At 40.8% G+C, this 20,877-nt stretch overlaps 1 protein-coding gene and 1 long non-coding RNA gene across 3 annotated transcripts in view; one reads left to right on the forward strand and one right to left on the reverse strand.

The window, feature by feature from the left end:
* DKK2 (dickkopf WNT signaling pathway inhibitor 2) overlaps positions 1-7,602 on the forward strand; it is a 94,288-nt gene extending 86,686 nt beyond the window's left edge. Inside the window, exons 2-4 of the mRNA XM_008512809.2 lie at positions 1,384-1,534; positions 2,735-2,890; positions 5,223-7,602. Coding sequence (XP_008511031.1) covers positions 1,384-1,534; positions 2,735-2,890; positions 5,223-5,473 — 558 coding nt within the window. The 3' untranslated portion in view covers positions 5,474-7,602. The remainder of the gene's footprint in view (positions 1-1,383; positions 1,535-2,734; positions 2,891-5,222) is intronic.
* Positions 2,721-19,986, reverse strand: LOC139081853 (uncharacterized). Of its 2 annotated transcripts, none has more exons than XR_011537298.1 (5): positions 19,651-19,986; positions 19,224-19,326; positions 5,435-5,590; positions 3,112-3,203; positions 2,721-2,853 (listed from the first exon to the last, which is right to left on the reverse strand). It is a non-coding gene; the product is annotated as an uncharacterized lncRNA (long non-coding RNA). The 2 variants fall into 2 exon arrangements; XR_011537297.1 differs by having other exon boundaries at positions 2,725-2,853; positions 5,062-5,590.
* Positions 19,987-20,877: the final 891 nt, after the last annotated feature.

Below are 20,877 nucleotides of genomic sequence, written 5' to 3' on the forward strand. Positions count from 1 at the left end.
GAAAGTATATTTTTTCCCATAGAACAGCATGTAAAGTTTTCAGACTCATACATCAACTTCATATTTATTTCCCCTTTCTAAATGAAGATGATCAGATCTAAATGGAAAACACGTGAGGGCTGAATGTGTACAACATATGGGGGGAGGGAAGGCAAGGGCAGTGGAAGAAACAGAAAGGGAGAAAGAAAAGGGGAAGGAACAATCGGTGCTCACACAGGCCCGCAAACCTCATTTCAAGAGTAAAACACTCAAACCACACTAATGATTTGAGTCACAAAAATTTATCACATAGTTTTATCTTCACATCATTTTTGCTTGCTTAAAAACAACTACATAACTTCTTTTTATTTTTTGTATATTTTGATTAAATAGATAACCATGCATTACTCTGAAAGTCAGGGGGAAAAAAGGAACTATAGAAGGCAAAATAAAAGACTCACAAATAAGTATCCCTGTCAAAGTGCCTCAAAATCGGATTATGTTTGATGTGTGACATTTCAGCAGTTCAGTTCTCAGTCTCTGAAAATAGGGGCATTTTAAGTGTTCCAATAACTTCCAAGAGGCAAGGAGTACAAAACTAGAGAATATACTTTTATTTTTGGAGATAATGTATGACACACGTACGTAGCCTTCTGAACGTACACCTGGTAGAGAATTGTATCAAAGGAAGTCCCTTCTGTGTAAATTGAAGATGCGACAGCCTGTTGGGCTATTTTTGTACTCAAGGAGTCTGCTTTTTTGTCTCCTGAGAACATGACCATGTGATTGGACCTCAGCATCTCTCTGGCCACTCAGAACTCTGCTGCTGCTCATCGCCGAGTTTGGAACAAGGACTCCGCTCCTTGATTTCTTCATGCCAAATAGTTCATTGCCTCAAACCGTTCTGGAAGTGGTTCCCCTCCTTGCTCCTCAGAGGCAGGAATTGTGAAGAGTCACTCTTAAAATATTTGTTCCATAATTGGGCAGGAGATGTGTTTTAGCTTCTGGCACGGCCTTTGTGGTTTTGTTTAACCTTCCTTCATCCTAGTTTAGCAGATGAACAACAGAATGGCTGGGCTGTTCATTTACACCTTAAATCAGTGACAAGACAACAACTACGACTGTTTCTGAGCCTCCCAATAATGCAAAGTCTAAATCCTAACTTCAAAGTGTGTCCATGAAAATATGTGAATAGTGTCAACTTTATCTTTGTAACCATCGACAGTTTATATTTATACGGTCCTCACTTATGTCAGTGTCACTACGTGGAGCATTATTGCAATGGTGTCTTTCCTTTGGAGAGGACACACTGTGATTTATTTTCCATCGTGGTTTGCTGCAGTAGTTTTCCTAAGCGTTACCAGGTCTAATCTTTGCTTTTGATGTTGTTCCCTTTCGTGCCAGGCCTACCCCTGCAGCAGTGACAAGGAATGTGAGGTGGGGAGATACTGCCACAGTCCCCACCAAGGATCGTCGGCCTGCATGGTGTGTCGAAGGAAAAAGAAGCGCTGCCACAGAGACGGCATGTGCTGTCCGGGTGCCCGCTGCAACAATGGTGAGATGGCGCTGGGTGTGGACGGGCCGCAGGAGGCCTAGCCAGCAAGTAGGCTCGTTCTGCTTAGGCAGACCCCTGGAACGTAAGGAGCATTTCACAGCTGGCAGGGATTGGATCATGGTTTAGACTTGTGTTCGGTTACCTTGATCACCTCCCAAATATTAGTTTTCCTGGGCTCTGATCATCTTCTGTATTTTACAATCTGCGCTGATCTAGGATTCGTCTCGTTGAAGTGTTGCATATAAATTGCTAGATGTTCTATTCCACTAAACACGTGAGTGAATATATGCAAAAGAACCGAAGAAAGGAACCTGCTGTGATTCAGCAGCACAGCTGTGAGTCTGTCTGCCAGTTTCAGCCCAGTTTCACACCTTGATTGTTAGACTCAGGCGTCCTTCTTTGAAGGCTCCACCTTGTGGCACACTCAGTTGGTGATGGAGGGATTGGCTCCTCCAAAAGGAAACACAGGAGTCCGTTCCCCAGCCTTTCCATAAGCATGGCTTCACCCAATCTCAATGAACACAGGCAGACAATCAATGTGAATGATGAAATGAAGAACCCCAGACGACACATGGTCAAACCGTTCAATAGTTGCAGAAGGTGATCAGAAACATACACTCAGTCATAGAAAGCAACACAATCAGGCTCACATTCCTATACTTGGTCCTGACCTCTGGGCATTGTCCTACTGGAAGTACCTTGTACAGGAGGTGATGGGAAGAAGACTTGTACCATTAGGGATGTTTACGGTGTAGACTAGGATTGTGTTATTGACTGAACAAAGGAACCTGGATCCTGAGGTTGATGTCTGGTCAGTTTTAAAGTACTAATAGCTAATATTAATTTAATACATGCTTTACTATGTCACTATTCTAAGTACTTCACATGTATTCACAATAACTTAGTGAAATGAATTCTAGTTTTTTTCCTATTTTTGCCCAGGGCCAATTGGTCTTAAAAGAGACAAGATTCAAATCAAGGAAGTCTGGCTTAGGGCCAAACTAGTCAATACTCAGTCTCAATAAATTTGTAAATAAATGAATGGATGAATGGATAGATAGATAGATAGATAGATAGATAGATAGATGGATAGATAGATGATAGCTAGACGGCTTCATCCCTCACATCAGGAGAATACTTGGCTAAGAACCACACCTTGTAGAACCGAACAAGTCTAACTGCTCACCTGACCATCTCCAGGCATCTGCATCCCGGTCACCGAGAGCATCTTAACCCCTCACATCCCGGCTCTGGATGGCACTCGGCACAGAGATCGAAACCACGGTCATTACTCAAACCACGACTTGGGATGGCAGAACCTAGGAAGACCACACACTAAGATGCCACATATAAAAGGTAGCACTATCTGTAGTCCTGTGTTTACTTTTTCTTGTTTTATAATGAAGTAAGAGAAAAATACAGACAATTAATTCCATTGGTTTTAGAAAAAAAATACTAGTGAGATACTTTAGTGGCAAGATTTTAACAGAATTTATTAATTCTTAATTTTGAAGATGCTAGAGGTTTCTTAGAGATCTTAAATCCTTAGAAGACATCTATTATGAGAATTGCAGTACCTGATCAAGCATGCCATTTCCTAAACAGGCCTGCTGTTTAGAAGAAATCTCCTCTACCAGCATTTCTGTCACAGATCAAAGGATAAAGGATTCTGAAAAATAAATGGGAAAATGTTCGCTGCTATGTGATTAAGTCACTAAGTTTTTGAGTATCTTTCTCACCTTTGCAGATTCAGAAATTTTATTTCACTAAACAACCAGGTAAACAACTGGATTCCTAAACCAGCTTACCAAAAATAATTGGTTTCTAGTGGGATTATGTATGGCCATAAAAATCCCCTTCCTTGTAGCAAAATATTTGGGAAGCCTGGTCACTAATAGTAAAATTTGAAAGCATGAAACACCTCCATTTTTATAGGAGGCTTTTGCAAGTGTATTTCGTGGAACACTACTCTTTCAAGACATTCTGTGAATAAATGTGCCCTGTGTTCAAGACTTTTGCGATAATGCATCTCCCCAGTTTTGTAACATTATAATAAACATTGGTATGTTAAAGGCTTTGAGAAGAGCAGCAAGGCGGAAAATTGATTAACATTTTTAAAAACTTTATTTCCCCAGCTTGCTTGACCACAAAACCATTTCTCCACATTCATGTTCCACAGAGCTAGTTCCTATAGAATATCTGACCTGTTAGTCCAACCTGGAATACTGATGCTCACACGGAGAGCGTAAAGAGATTGACAGTTCCTCATCAGGGATCCTTTGTCTTGTCTGCACTCCCTGAGGGGCTGAGCCCTCCATCCATGTCTCCTCTTTCAACCCACTGGATTCACACACATTTGTTAGTACATGAGTATCCTTCCTTATTCCAACAGATATCTATGTCACAGTACAGTTTCCAGTTTACTAATTATTTTTATATAATTGTATGTGCAATATTCTGATGGCAACTAGGAAGAGATCTTATGTCAATGGCGAGTGAACTGTGTCCACATCACACAGTGGGATTGGTGACCTCTGGGAGGACAAACAACCTTTTAGAGCAGGGTTAGGACGCTCCGGCCTGTAAGCCAACTCTGTCCACCTGTCTGTTTTTGTAAATAATGTTTTATTGTGAAACAGATGTGCCTGTTCTTTTAGGCATTATCTAGAGATGCAAGATAGTGGCAGAACTGAGGAGTTGTGACACAGATCATATGGCCTAGAAAGCCTAAAATATTTACAGTTTGGCTCATGACAGAGAAGTTTGCTGACCCCCTCTTTCTGGGTGCCCTTTGCTGACTTAATCCTTTTTTCTGAATTAAATGCCCGGATTTGTGCTTCCACAGGTTTTTCTGCCGGGTTCTCGGTTGACTGGGGCTGTGTGCTGTGTCTCTGCTCCACCCTGTATTTCCCAGGCTCCCTGTCAGGGGGCTTCTGGACACATGGGTTTGGCTGTGGTGGGAACCTGAGAGGCAGAGGAGGGGAACAGCCAACACTTAGTCTCCCTGCCTCAGGTAAAGCTCCTGGCAGAGCTGTATCTCCATCTCCTTGGGGCTTCAGCTCCTGCCAAGTGGATCCATTGGGATTCTAGTCCCAGCCCGTGATTCCAGCCCCGGATTCTGGCGTCACTGGCTCCTGCGGATCCCCCAGCCTAAACGTGGGCGTGTCTTCCTGCTGTGCTGCTGTACCATCCTCTGGGACTTCTTAGCCCTGCCACTATCTGTTTTGAACACTCAGAGTTTCTGTTTTCCTGGCTAGACTCTGACTGATGTGCAGTCTTAGGGGTCGCTGAGAATTTCAGCCCTCTCCTGGTTCGCACCTTCCGAGAAAGTATCAAATTAATTAATTTGAAAGCAATTCTTTTTATTTACTTATTTTTCACTCACCTAGTTAAAAAAAAAAAAAAACGATGATCAGGGAAATATCTAAAAGCAGAGCGTGACAAAGTAAAGAGAAGCACAGTCCTAGCTGTTCATTAAACTTCATATTCAGACAGCTAATAATGGAAATAAACAACAATGGATTTACCTGATTATAGGGAGAGCCAATTGATATGAATCCAAGACTTTTCATTATAAATGGTGACAACATGGAAGATAGTACAAGTAAAAATATTTTATGTGCTTCTGTTGCAAAGTAGAATTTTTTGTAAAGTGTCATGATAATATCTTTTGGTCACACGTCCGCAGGGCATGACGGAGACCCCTGCCTACGCTCCTCAGACTGCATCGAAGGCTTTTGCTGTGCTCGTCACTTCTGGACCAAAATCTGCAAGCCTGTGCTCCATCAGGGGGAGGTCTGTACCAAACAGCGCAAGAAGGGCTCTCACGGGCTAGAAATCTTCCAGCGGTGTGACTGCGCGAAGGGCCTGTCGTGTAAAGTATGGAAAGATGCCACTTACTCCTCCAAAGCCAGACTCCACGTGTGTCAGAAAATCTGATCACCCCAAGGAGAGGCGCCGTCAGCAGAATGTGAATCTGCATATTCAATGCATCATCGCACGTTGGAAAAGAGGACTTGCATCCCAGGAGAATGGCTAAAGGAACGTGCTGCGAATCTAGAGCACAGAAAGAGAGAAAGAAAAAGAGAAGCAAGTGGATGAGAAAGGGTGACGAGCGTAGTACAGCCAGTGTGTTTCCATGATGCAACTTGTTGATGTAAATAATGTACACATTTGTGAAAATGCTGTTCCTGAAAAAAATCACCGCGTGGAAATTAGTGACAGATACTGTGTGACTTTCCACAAGTTTAGCTTGTGCTGGAGGATGTTTCCTTCAGGTTGGTGATGGCCCATAAAAATAATCTAAAAGCCATATTTCTATTCAAACTTACAGTTTAACAAAATACTCCCAGTGTATCTTGTCATATGATAGGCTCTAAAACATGAGAAGAGTTGTTAACTAGGAAATGAAAGCATGGAGCATAGTTAATCTGCAACACAGAATCACCTCTTAACTTGGAGCACTGTGTCTACTGCTCAATTAAAGGGCTTGCTAGACAAGAGAAAAAGCAGTCAGTATTTTCCACATATTTTCAAAATAATTGCAGGTCTTTTATCAAGGCCTTTCAAAAAACAACCTTGGTCTTGCTCAAACTGCTTATTTACATTTTTCAAAAATTTAATTTCACGTATAATTAATAAGAACTGGTGTAATAAGACAGGAACAGTCCATTCAGATTCGAAAGGAATCACATCGGATCTCTCTTAATTTTATGTGATTCCTACCCTGGATGTCTTTTACTTTCCAAACTATGCCCATTAAGTATGATTAGCACAGAGCAGTATTTTCACAGGTTACAAGTATTTTTAAGATCTTCAAAATAGGTGGGAAACAGAGCTAATAGATGATTATTTTTGAAGGCTTTGGCATTCCCTATGCTTTGGTAGAGTTAGACTGGTGAGTACACACATTCTTTACGTCCTCTGCAGTACAGCAGGGACAGCTGACACAGAGCCTTCAGTTCCGTCTATTCTGCACTGAAGCAGAGCAAGGCAACGGGAAAGACTGTCAAGGATCCAGGTTTGGGCAACGCATAGATCATAGGTCTGACGTGCAAACCGACTTTGCATAGTTGAAGCCCCTGGCTGCCCAACCTAAATGGAAATTTTCCATGGGATTTGCTATCACAATATTTACTATGCAGATGAGTTCGGTGTGAGGTCACTTGACCTCAAAATATTTATTTTATATTTTTGAGGTCCTTAGATAATCTCAGTATGAGGAGGTCTCACAGAATGACCTCCCAGAGTGAGATTCCATCGCCCTCATGAGCTTCTAACCTGCCAATGACACCACCTGATTTTGCTGCACCAATCTCTCTCTCAAACAACTGTTTTATTGCCAAAGATACAGTTTCCGTTTTCCGAAGCCATTGAGATTAAAAAATAGAAACAGAATAACTTGTAAAATCTACATATCGCTAATCTATGGAAACCATAGGTTCCAAATTCTTTGAAACCATTTTATTGCTTTTTTACATTACTCAGTCCTAAATATTACGTCTAAAGCATAAAGCAAAAAAAAAGTTATCTTGTAGTTGTTACCTTTGACCTTTTCTTTTGTATTCTGCAAGTCACTCCTTAGTTTTCTTTTACTCAGACCCCATCTGCAGTCTCAAACTCAAGGTCTCCCAGCAGAAATTGAAGCTGAGCCCACGTCTATTAAGAATTTCAGCTTCCCACACATATTTACTAGGATGATTAAGACTTACATTTTCCCCACATGTCTGCTAAAGCAACAATTACAAGCTAATCTATCCAAGAAGGAAAGTCTGTACAACAGGTTTCTACAAGCTTGGCAACATGAAAATGGAACATTTCAGTCAAACATTTCCTATATTGCAATTACATTCACAATCTGGTTTCTGCATTATTCCCCTTACGTACATCCCTTCAAAAATTATTATTTGAAGTAATTTATTTACAGGAAATGTTAATGAGATGTATTTTCTTATAGAGATATTTCTTACAGAAAGCTTTGTAGCAGAATATATTTGCAGCTATTGACTTTGTAATTTAGGGGAAATGTATAATAAGATAAAATATATTAAATTTTTCTCCTCCAAAAATTGAATTCAAATTTCCTTGTGTTTTGCTTATGGGAAAACTTCCACTGAACCATAGATTCTGAGTTCAACTGGACTTGGTCTCATTTTGCAGTCTGCGTAGGAATCCTTTGGACGACACCACCAGGAGATGATCCAAGGCAGTTTACTATTACTGAAGGCAGCCTATTTCATGGCAGGACAGCTGTAATTGATAGAAAGTTATTTTTTCATTAAACTAAAGGATTCCAGCTTGTATTTTCCACCCATTTATTCTGACTTTGCCTTCTGGAACATCTTGGAACAAGGGCCCAACAAACCTCTTCAAATCTACCTAGCGTATTTCCTGTAGTCTTCTCTCCAGGTTAAAATTTTCCAAAATAGAGATGCCAACATGCTTTGGGCATTGTTTCATTCCCCTCTGGCACAAAGAAGCTATAAAATATCTTTAGCCCTGTATGGATACAGGCTGAGTTACATGGCCTGAGTGAACTCAAATCCACTTTCTGGGAAGGTCTTTCTCTGCTTCCTGAACCCAGAGATGTCAGGAGCATTTGACAAATGGTACGCACCGATTAAGAACCCATGTTGTATGAGAGATGTTAATGGGCTGGAAATGTGGAAAATCAACATTCTGTGCCATAGTGGAATGGATTAAGCATAGCTGTGGCAGTTAAGGAAGCTAAAACAGTCCCATAGCTAGAGGTCAGAAGTGAAGATAGCCCCACTGCTGAAATAATTCCCACATTATTCTAATCCACCACTTAAGTGTATTCTTAAATAGTTATCCATTTCCTCAAATTTAGAACAGCTATATTTCCTAGCTACAGTGTATTTTCAGACTATAACAGTCATGAGTGATATTTTTCTTTTCCACTGAGCTCAGTGAGATGCTCTGACAAATCATCCTGACTTCCTTTTTAGCCAAGAAACAAAATATGCTATCGCAGACTTAGGAGTTGAAGGATGAAACAATCAGTTATATTTTTCTCCTCCCCCAAACTCAGGCCATTTGAGAAAAAGGTTAAGAAAGAAAGGTAGATGACAGATGACCTTATGGCTGACAAAGTTAATACTGGAGAATATGGTGTGTATCTGTGGACAAGAGCACACCAGGAAGGGACAGACTCTATGCCCATTCCCAGGCAACACCAGACAGCATCGGTGCTACCGGTGGGAGCTGCCCTGTAAACTGTGCAACGTGGATGAGCAGAACAGAAATGACACACTTTCTTCTGGGAGTTAGTGCCAAAGAAGAATGGCAGGGAACAGAGAACCATGCCTTTCTCATTCAAGAATCTCATTTGAAATTCTCCAAAACTGGTGCTTCATATCCCATAAGAGGAGTGAGGAATGGAGTAAGACAAGGACTATCATACACTCTGCATTAAACTAACATTAAGAACTAGAAAAAAAGAACCTTCCCATGTCATCACCCAGATCTTTATATTCTTAACCCATTTTACATATCCATTTGTCTAGATGCCCCACTTTTGAATATAAATTCTCTCCATTAAAAAATCCCTAGGAGAAATTAAAGTACAAAATTTAAATCCTCTCACATGTTAAAGTCAAAATAAGTTGAAGTCTCAATCATCCTCCCAATGCCAGCTGCTCCTTCTTTGTGGGTCCTCTCAGGACTAGCAGTGGGCAATTTAGATTTTGTCTCTAAAAGATTGCAAAATGGATGAAAATAGTTCACTAATTCAATCGATTTCAAGACCACACTACAGTCAGGACTGGAAAATCACTCCTTTCTCTTTTTACCATCCCAAATTACACCCATCATATTACTGAACACAGTCTCTCAGAGGTTTTGCAGTGAGATTAAATGACACACTGGGCATCTGATAATAAAAAGTAAAAAAGCACTTCCATCATAAAATTTCAACAATACAGCAATGCCCCAATTTTGAATATAAATCCTGTCCATTAAAAAATTCCTAGGAGAAATTAAAGTACAAAATTTAAATCTTCTTACATGTTAAAGTCAAAATAAGTTGAAGTCCAAAGAAATCAAAGTCTGTATTTATTAGCTTCCTCTTTAGAATGAGGAGTCCAAAGAAATTGAAATTCAAAATCCTCAAGTTAATGCCTACAGTTTTCCTCCCTTGTCGTATTTTCCGCTCCGTCTCCGCCGGGGGACTCTTGACACCTGGAGGAAGCGTGTCTCCTTCACCCGCCACGGCCTGGACAGCGTCTCACTGGAATGAGAGGCTTCATTTTTAATAAAGGCCAATGAATTTTTAGGACACACAAGATTAACTGAAAGATGTCACCACATTTAGAAAGCAAGCCAGTCTCCAGCTCTCAGAGCAGATATCTCAAGCAATGTGCTGTTAACATATCTAGGGCACAGTATTGTCAAAAACCATGCCAGAGATGCTTGGAACCTGAGCGAAGGAAAATAGATGGAGAAAATCTTTGTTTTTGCTTTGCTAAAAATGTCAACCAATCCAAATCAATTGTCTGGAAACCCATGACCTATGAACTTAAACTTACTTTGGAAAAGTGTCCAACCAAGATGTTAGATATGGCATAATATTTTACCATACGGTAGAGTGGGAGGAGAATCCACCTATGCATTCCATCTATCTAAAATCCCATCATTTTAGAGAGTGAGTTGTATTAGAGGCATTGCTGCCTTCATGTAAAACTGATCAGGTGTAGAAATCAGCCATGACATTAGCCTCACTGGGGCTTCTTTCTTAAGCACCTAGCATATTCAAAGCATCACCAGTGCCTCACTGAGAATAGGTTTGGTCTGGAGATGTGGCCTCCACAGCATCTTGCAAGCTGACTGTTTTTAGGGGTGCCACAGTGGCTGCTTCCACTGCTTCATGCTGTGGAATTACTTATACCCTCACCCTGCATTTGTTTTAGATGTAGAAGCGCATCAACAGATTCCTGAAATAAAATTGCTATTGATCTTTCTGAAAACTATTTTAGCAAATGGTGCCCAGGAGCCCATGAGACACTCCCAACTTCCATTCCCTCACTGAACACATACTCACTGAGAGCAACTTCTACGCCCTAGGCAGCCTTGTAGGCTCAGTAAGTAGAAGCAGAGAACCAAACCAATAAAGTCCATCCTCTCATTGTGTTTACATTCCAGTTGTTTTTTAGGGCAATAGCTAGGAGGCAGAAAAATAACTAAAAAACAGTTCAACGAATAGTACGGGAGACAGAGATGAACACTATGAAGAAGACTGACGCAGGTAAAGGAACAGAGGGAGATGATCGTGCTGTTTCAGATTCTGGGTCAGGGAACATCTCTTAGGGGAGGAAAATATGAGCATGAACCTGAATGAAGTGAGGGGGTGGTGATGGAAAGTTCCGGAGAAACAGTGGCACAGGAAGAAGAGCAAGTGCAAACTTGACCATGGGAAGGAGCTGAGGGGGAAATGGGTGGGATGGGGAAGGGGGCGACGTAGGAGATGAGGTCAGAGAAGGAGCTGGGTCAGGTGGTATAGAACATCAATTGACGGTCAGAAGTGTTCTATTTTGAAACAGATGGATGGCAAGACCTTCTGAGCATGGGGGTAGCATGAGCTGAGCATGATCACCAGGGCGCTGTGCGGAGAGCAGGCTGTAGGGAGTCCAGGGAAGGACCACTGGCAGCTTAGACTAGCGAGGTGAGGTGGAAGCATGAGGAATCAGTGGGTTCAGGGTATGCTGGAGGGGGAGCCAACTGGATTTGCTGTTGCACTGGATGTGGGTTGTGAGAAAAAGAGCAGAATCTCTCCAGCCTGGCATGAGGATCAGAAACACAGAAAGAGAAACTGTGGAGAAGAAAAAAAGGTTAAAAAAGTTTCTTTCCTATACCGTGTCCTTGTGTTTAATACATAAAAAAACAAAATGCCCTTGGTAGAATACTGAGAATTCATTAGAATATTGCCCTTTGTAAGTTTCTCACCAGCCTTCTAGATAACTTAAGGAAAAACTCTGTGAAGAAGGGATTACATCAACAAAAAGAGAGAACTTGTTGGATGCACTAAGGGAAGCAGTTGCAGACAAATAGAAGAATGGGGGATGGGGGCAGGAGGATAGAGAAAAGAGAGTAAACAGGGGCCTGAGCACAGAGATTGAGCAGAGGTTCCCAAGAGAATGTGTGAAAGAGATGCATCAAGTGGAATGCTGGAAATCCTAAAAGGTGCTAATAAGAAGCTTCAATTTGATACAGATGTCAAAGGGTGTCAAGGAAAACTTACGGAAGAGGATAGCTGACACACAGCAGTAGGTTTAGAAAATTGTTTTAGCAAAAGGTGTAGCTCCGGCAACACTCCCATTGACATGGGGCCAATGAATTGCATTAAAAAGTAATTTGTCAAAGCAAGTCCTAGTTCTCTTTGAGTCTTAGGTAATTGTGTAGTGTAGGACCTGGAATGCTAAAGAAATAACAATATGCAAGTAATTGAAGTACTTTCATGAGAAATACATTTGCCATCATACTTCTCACACATACGTCATGAATATCACAGCGCACAACCTTTTAAAATTTCCTGGGGTCAACCTTTCTTATAGATGCCACGGACTTGTTTTATTTGCTCCACACCTTCCCACTTCACTGCACCTGCTGTACCAGTCATCATTCTGTGTTTAATGGCCAGTCAGCCTCCAGGGCCCGGTAACAGATGGAGAACATCAGATCAGCTAGTGCGTGTGAAATATTCTAAGTCCTACTTAAGCTTTTCAGGCAGACTTTGAAATTGAGATCATTTCACTTCCATTTCTTTTCCTACCTTGCCTATCGCTCCCTACAGCTCTATTCTTGTTTGTTCCACTAGCCATTTATCCTGTGCCCAATTGTGTGTTATCCTTAAAGCTTATTTAGATAACAGTAAGACTGAGCAATGTCTATGGAAATGTCACAGTATCTTTCAAGCTATTTAACACATGTCCATGCCTTATAATTTTCCAAGATCCAAACATAATGATGCTGTCTTTTACAGTGCCTGAGAGGAATCCACAGCAAAACTCTTTTTCACATGTTTCAAGGGACTTAGAATTCTCTTTAGGGGTGCTGGCCGCATGGCTGAGTGGTTAAGTTGGTGCGCTCTGCTTCTGCGGCCCAGGGTCTCGCCGGTTCAAATCCTGGGTGTGGACATGGCACTGCTCATCAGGCCACACTTAGGCGGCGTCCCACATGCCACAACTGGAAGGACCCACAACTAAGAATGCATGGCTGTGTACTGGGGGGCTTTGGGGAGAAAAAGGAAAAATAAAATCTTTAAAAAAAATTAAAAAAAAAAAGAACTCTCTTTGGGGAGTAAACTCTCCAGTACACTCTGGGCTTTGGTTTGGTACTGTTACAAATCAATGTCAGCTGTGGAGAAATGTGGGAATGCTGTGCCAAACTTTCCTTAAAATAAAAGCGGTAAAGGTAACTTGAAAGCAGTTAGGATTTCTTTCTTTAATGAGTGTGAACTTGTTCAAAATACTGCTTAATGATTACAGAAGAGAATGAGTATTTGTTGTTTGGGAAAAACAAATTCAGGACAACCTATCAGTGTTAAGAGTGGGATAGGCCGAAGACACTGCCCCTCTGGAAGAAAGGGACAGGCAGAGACAACTCAAGACGATGCCCAGGGGGCAGGGGATGTGTGAAATTTCTTTTGGAAAAACTTTTGTTTTAGTAGCCTTGAAATATGTCAAAGGGAAGGATTGATTGGACAAAAACTGGCTGTTGGGGGTGTGAGCTTCACTGAAAAACCAACAATTTAGGGAATTTCCAAACAGAACACTGTGTTAGTCCAACATTCTCCGATTCTTCAGTCATCTTACTGAGAAGCCCGATCTTACCTCATCATCAGTTGGCAAGGATTGCTCTTCTGTAGGACTCAGACACATAGTTATCCAGCAGTTTGTACTTTGCCTCAGAATGGCATCACAAGTGTCACTACACTTTTTTCCTTACAACAGGCTTTTAACTCTCGTCTCTTTCAAGTGTTTGCCAGGTGCTGGCTTAGTGGTATCTCTCTGTGATCTCAGGTCATTCTTCCCACAACCTCTCTAGAGCCGTGAAGATGGATCCAGGATTTGAAACCCTAACTCTTGGAGGCCAGAGCTGGCACTCTTGTCCATTAGGTTATGCTGTCTCCACTGGAAATAACTTCACCTTTTAGGACTATGGGGATTCTGTGGTTTGCCTACTGTCACAGAGCTCGTTAGTGTGAGAGTTGAGCCCAGCGGCTATCCTTCATAAATGCTTCTTTACTCCAAGATTACTCAGTACTTCCTAAAGCAGTTTCCTTATTTTCCCGAAAACCACGGCTGTGAGTGCTGGAATTAGGCCTAACAATATATTGTTCTCTCCCTCAGCAGACATTCCTTCCCAATCATTTCTTTCAGGAGACAAACTTGCCCAGGTAGCATTTTGGATCATGTTAACAAGAACAGCTCATGGGTATATAACCCTCTACAGTTTATAAAGTTTACAAATAAACACTGTGTCATTTGACATGTGGACAACTCAAAGGTAATTCAAAAGTTCAACATTTCACAAGAGTGAAAAACAGCTTTGTTCTTTTTTCTCAGGATTGCTTTGGCTGTTTGGGGTCTTTTGTTGTTCCACATAAATTTTAGGATTCTTTGTCCTATTTCTGTGAAGAATGTCATTAGGATTCTGATTGGGATTGCACAGAATCTGGAGGCATCACAATCCCTGCCTTCAAAATCTACTACAGAGTGGTAGTAACCAAAACAGCATGGTACTGGCAGAAAAACAGACACACAGATCAGTGGAATAGAACTGAGAGCCCAGAAATGAAACCACACATCTATGGACAGCTAATCTTTGACAAAGGAGCAAAGAACATACAATGGAGAAAGGAAGGTCTCTTCAATAAATGGTGTTAGGAAAACTGGACAGCCACATGCAAAAGAAGGAAAGTAGACCATTATCTTACACATACACAAAAATTAACTCAAAATGGATCAAAAACTTGAATATAAGACCTGAAACCATAATACTCCTTGGAGAAAATATAGGCAATATACTCTTTGACAGTGGTCTTAGCAGCATCTTTCTGAGTACCACTTCTACTCAGGCAAGGGAAACAAAAGAAAAAATAAACAAGTGGGGCTGCATCAGACTAAAAAGCTTCTACAAGGCAAAGGAAACTGTGAATGAAACAAAAAGACAACCCACCAACTGGGAGAAAATATTTTCAAATCATATATCAAACAAGGGACTAATTTCCAAAATATATAAAGAACTTATACAACTCAACAACAACAAAACAAACAACCTGATCAAAAAATGGGTAGAGGATATGAGCAGATGTTTTCCAAAGAAGATAAACATATGGCCAATAGGTACGTGAAAAGATGTTCAACACCACTAATTACTAGGGAAATGCAAATCAAAACTACAATAAGATATCACCTTACACCTGTCAGAATGGTTATAATCACCAAGACAAAAAATAACAAATGTTGGAGAGGATGTGGAGAAAAGGAACCCTCATACATTGCTGGTGGGAATGTAAAATGGTGCAGCCACTATAGAAAACAGTATGGAGATTTCTCAAAAAACTAAAAATAGAAATACCACATGATCCAGCTATCCTACTACTAGGTATTTATCCAAAAAGAATATGAAATCAACAATTCAAAGAGATTTATGAACCCCTATGTTCACTGCAGCATTATTAACAATCGTCAAGACATGGAAGCAACCCAAGTGCCCATAACTGATGAACAGATAAAGAAATGTGGTATATATATACACAATGGAATACTACTCAGCCATAAAAAAGACAAAACCATCCCATTTGCGACAACATGGGTGGATCTGGAGGGTTTTATGTTAAGCAAAATAAGCAAACAGAGAAAGACAAACACCACATGATTTCACCCATATGTGGAAGATAAACTAGCACATGGTTAAGGCAAACAGATTAGTGGTTACCAGAGGAGAAGGGGGTCAGGAGGTGGGGCTGTAGGGTTAAAGGGACACCTATGTATGGTGACAGATAAAAACTAGACTACTGGTGGTGAGCATGATGTCTATACAGAAATTGATATATAACAATGTACACCTGAAATTACACAATGTTATAAACCAACATGACATCAATAAAATAATCAAATAATGATAATAAAAGAAAACAGTATCAATTTCAGGATACAGATTAAATAAAAATTACAGCTTGGAAAAAAACCAAAAACCAAACCAAAACAAAAAAGAATGGAAAGCAGATATGGAGTTTTTCAAAGCAGGATTTAGGGAGTATGTGGCTGGAATTAGCTTTAGTATGACTAACACGCTAAAACAGCAAGTGAGTCTCCATCTCACCCCACCTCACACTGTGTGTGATAACACGGCTCAGAGCAGAAAATTAATCACCGTTTCTTTGAAAATATTGTTTTTTAAAAAGTCAGTTTAAGATTCCATTGAACTTGTACTGCTTTATGTCCCTTACCAAAATATTACTTCTATTTAGATAATATACAGAATTACTAAACATGATGGAAATATGTAAATCATTCTTTGACTGCACACTTTTTTTAAATGTCCAGTCATTCTGCCAGGGAACCAGAAACACAGACTGAACAGAACGACTTGCCAATATCACTGGGTGGGGGCCATAGGAAGTGGAGGTGGAGATTGGCCCAAACCATGACCAATATGCTTTGATTTTACACCTGTGCTTTACTTGTGGGCCAAGTCATTTTATGCACTCTTTTAAAATATTACTATATTTCTTTGCCTAATGTGGCCTAGAGAATTTAACAGCTTCTGGAGGAATGGTGATTTCTTATACTACAAACAGTGTTCCACTGATGGCATCCGTCCATCCACCCACCCGCCCATTAAATTTGGCTCCTTAAAAGGGAAAATGAGGGGGCCAGCTCTGTGGCCGAGTGGTTAAGTTCTCACGCTCCGCTGCAGCAGCCCGGGGTTCAGATCCTGGGGGTGGACATGGCACTGTTCATTAGGCCACGTTGAGGCGGTGTCCCACATCCCACAACTAGAAGGACCTGCAACTAAGATATACAACTGTGTGGGGGTCGGGGGGGAATTGGGGAGATAAAGCAGCAAAAAAAAAAAAAAAAGAAAGTTTGGCAACAGTTGTTAGCCCAGGTGCCAATCTTTAAAAAAAAAAAAAAGGAAAATGAGGCTGATTGTGAGTTCAGATCTTGTTATCTTAAAAACCCTGGATTTGATGAGTAATTTTCACCAGAATATGAAAGGTACTCTCGAGAAGCATTTCTTTCTTTGAAGAAAAGCAAGAACTTGAAGAATGAGAGTCAGATAGAAAAGACTTTGTATAATGACTGTATTTCGCTGGTTTAAAAAGAAAAAGCCACAACTTTTAGTTTATAAGTGGTTTCCACGAAAACGTGCTAAGTTGCAAAGATCATTATTGCTTATTGTATGGGTATAATTATTAAGTTGTAATATATAGGAAATCACTTTAAAAAAACGTACTTGACTGTGCTGGATGGTCTTCCTTTGCCCTCCTGTGTCCCAGGAAATTAACCCAGTGGGCTCCCTACATCTCCAGCTCCTGGCTGGTTTGGCCAAAGGGAGACACCTGAGGAAGATGTGACAATGAGACGAGGGCTCAGAGTCTATCTCCTCTTGGCTCTTACCTGATGTGGCAGAGTCGGACAGTGATGCTATTTCTCCACCAAAGGCCACAGATGGGGATGAAGACCCTTCTAACTCCTCTCTGGGTTTCACGAATGATGCCTTCAGACCTAGCAGTGTGAACACCTGCTGATCCTAGCCCTGACGGCACCAACATCCCGTGCGCTTTTCCTTAACCCTGCCTACACCATTGTAAATCCCTTCATGCTAAGTCCCTTCATCAACCTCTCCTCAGTTACCTGTCTCTGTCTGCCTTCTGTTTCCCGATACCCAACCTAAGGATAAGTGTTCCTCTGTTTTCCTTTTCACTGTTCTCCTTCACAGTCTACGACAGTCAAGATGTAGCATCATAAAGATGGTCAATTATCAAGGCCAGGCCTTCATATGACTTCCAAATATGTTTAGTGTTGTCTACAGAGTGCTGGCTTGTATACTAATTTTAGGAAAATTTGTATTATTTGCTAACATTTAGAAAATTGAAAGTTCTTACATAGAAATCTGGATTTCTAGATTCTCCTGAAAACAAAAACCCAAAACACCCTGAACTTCAGTAGAATGTTGGCCTGCATTCTGCCCATCACCTGTTGACCAGAGCTAAGAGGGGCGCTGTTCTCACTCTTTCCAGCTTCCACCACTCCCTGATGTTTCTGAGTATCAGTTATTTCTTTTAATTGAGCTTGGGCTTTTCTTCTTATTGTACATTTAGAAAAAAGTGAAATGTCACACATTCCTCTGTTACAAATACTCCAGTGTCCCATTACCCTCAGAATGGTCTCAAAATCCAACATGATCTGGTCTCTGCTTTCCTTCTTGACCTGGCCCCTCTCTCTCTCCCCTTCTGTCACTCCACTCCAACCAAGCTTATATTCTTTCTGTTCTTTGAACTCACCAAGGTTGTTCCCATCAAACTCACCCTTCTCCAGCCCTTTGCCTAGCACAGTTTCCATACGCACGCCCCCACCCAAACGTCACAGGCTTCCTTCCCTAATTCATAGAGATCTATCGAAAGCTCTCTCTTCAAAAAGGTCTTCTCTCTAGCACCTGAAGGTCTCTATTTTGGTTGGAGGATCTAGTGTGTATGCACACAACTTCAGGATCTTCTTCTTTCTTCTGAATCCTGTACCTGTGTGTGTGTCTAGATATATATATATTATATATATACATATATTTTATTTTTAGCACCACTACCTCTCAGCTTCTCCACCGGCAAATCCATAAATTGCAGCAGCCAGTGAACTAATACCACATGACCTCTGCGTGGTCCAGACTGTGAATGTTGCTTCAGCCCTGGGATTAAGGAGTAGAAGAGTTATTGTGTGGTATTAAAACCAGATGGTGTTATTTTAATTAGAGTAATGGGGGTTCTTAATCAGAGAAAGTGCACTAACAAAGCCAGGATATATCATCATGACCATTAAAAAAATAGGCAAAGAATTGCGAAGCCATTACTTTAGAACATCCTTGAAATTTTTCTGTAGAAATGTCTCTGTTTCCATTAACACGTACTTGTGAGACTTTTCCAAAATTCCTTCCATAATCTTTTATTTTTTTAATTCTTTCAATGAATACACAAAAAGCATAAATGTCTTAACAGGCACATAAACAGTTCTGGTACTTCATTTTTGGGGTGTGAGTGTGTATGCATGTGTATTTTCTGTGTGCAGAAGGTGTGTTTTCCTTAGAAATAAATAAAAGAAAAGACAAATCCTCCCTTTGGAACAATTAACCACAAAAGATTCCTACGAGAGAAGTGAAGTTTAATTTGGGAGGGATGAATGGAACAATCTGGTCCCATAAGTAGTGCAATATACTTAGCTCCATTCCAATCGTTTTAATAACTCACGCCCACTCCTTATCCTTTTCACTTGCCTGTGTAGCACTTCTATATATACCTCTAGAGACCGGAGCATTCTTTCCATGTTTCTGACACTTTTGCTTATATGTATTGGGGCTGATCTTCTCTCCTCCATTAGATTTTAAATTTATGGCGCACCAAGAACTTTATAACTCCCCACTCCACTTAGTATCCCCACAGCTGAAGTCTTACCTCCTTCGTGAACTCTCCCTCAGACCCTGCTGACCCCTGGTGATCCTTTCCTTCTCCAGATTCATATTGCCTTTTTCATTGCATCACATCCCACAGCGCTGCGCTGTAATAACATTTAGAGAGCACTTGTTATACGACACACACGTTTCTCTGTACTTCGTTTGCATTACTAAAGTTAATTCTCACGATAATCCTATGCATCAGGTGCTGCCTTTATGCCAACTCAATAGACCAAAATAAAATATTTGCTCAAGCCACACAGCCAGTAAATGCTCTCACCCACCGAGGTTTCTGAATTTAGAAACACTCTTTTTAACCATTCTGCTTGATTATGTTACACTATCTCCTGCATATGTTATGTCTATTCATTTATGAATTACGTCCTATAAATTAGTTGAGTCTCAGCCAAATGCTGTTGTGTACTCACATAGCCGCTGCAGTGCCCAGGTCTGCATTATAGGAGACACTCAGAAAATGCATCCTCGTGAGTTCAGAAGCTGAGGTTGGAACTAAGCCACCCTCACGAGTCGCTGCAGTCCCGCGTCAGCCCACCTCGCGGCAGGCAGCCAAGTTTTAAAATCTATGAGACTTGAGCATTTCTATTTTTGAGATCATCGGAATATTCCGAGGAAATGGATTTATGCTATGTAATTGAGGTCATTATTTTCAGGATCTAAGGAAGAAAAGCTGAGCCTGCAACGCTCCCCTACACCAGCCTGACCAGCAGTACTGCTCCCTTCTGGGCTAAAATGAGTTACAGTGTAGCTAGAAATACTTTGCCTTAATTTATGCTGTGGGGAGAAACAGAGATGACAGGAAAGAGAGGCGAAAAAGGAACCACTATTCACCAAGCCTCCCTTTATCTTATCACCCAAATTTACCTTAAATCTGTATTTTAAAGAAGTCAATTACAAGAAACCAGGATATCTGGGTTTCTTTCTGATCCTTGTGCAGGAATTCTTAGACCCTTATGGTGTCAACAGACAGACTTATGGGTGATTACAAACATTATGAAATTCTTTGTAAGCCGTTGTGTTTCTGTTGTTATTGTTTGGTTGCAAGAGTTCATAGCTTTCAACAGGTCCTCAACAACTTCAGAACAAGAGCACAATAAGACCCACTGCTTTCCTGAGATTATAATACGTTATAAATAACCTGAAAGTTGTTCACTGCTCATAATCAAATAGAATAGCTAATATGAAACTTCCGTGACAGAAAATTTTCAGGTTTTAATATATAGTGAAAATAAACAAAATTGTTTGCATTTAGAACAGCAGTTCTCAGAATCCTTTTACACTCTTAAAAATGATTTAGGATCCCCAAAGTGCTTTTGTTTATGTGGGCCGTCTCTACTGATAGTCACCATAGTAGGAATGGACACAAAAAGCTATTAAGACGCAAGCATACACAGGCACACGGTCCATCAGCCTTCAGATGATCACACTGTCAGAGTGACCATCGTGTGGCCTCTGGAAAACTCGCCTGTGCCATCATGAAAGAATGAGATTGAAAAGGAAATAATGTTTTTGTCTTACTTTGAAAACAGTTTCAATTTGCATCCCCCTTGAAGGGTGTAAGGGACCCCCAGGTATACTCAGATGAATTTTGAGAACTACTGCTTTAGAGAAAATAAAATCTTGTAATTGGTAGTGTT

Source organism: Equus przewalskii, chromosome 2 (assembly GCF_037783145.1).
Source record: "Equus przewalskii isolate Varuska chromosome 2, EquPr2, whole genome shotgun sequence".
Lineage (NCBI taxonomy): Eukaryota > Metazoa > Chordata > Mammalia > Perissodactyla > Equidae > Equus > Equus przewalskii.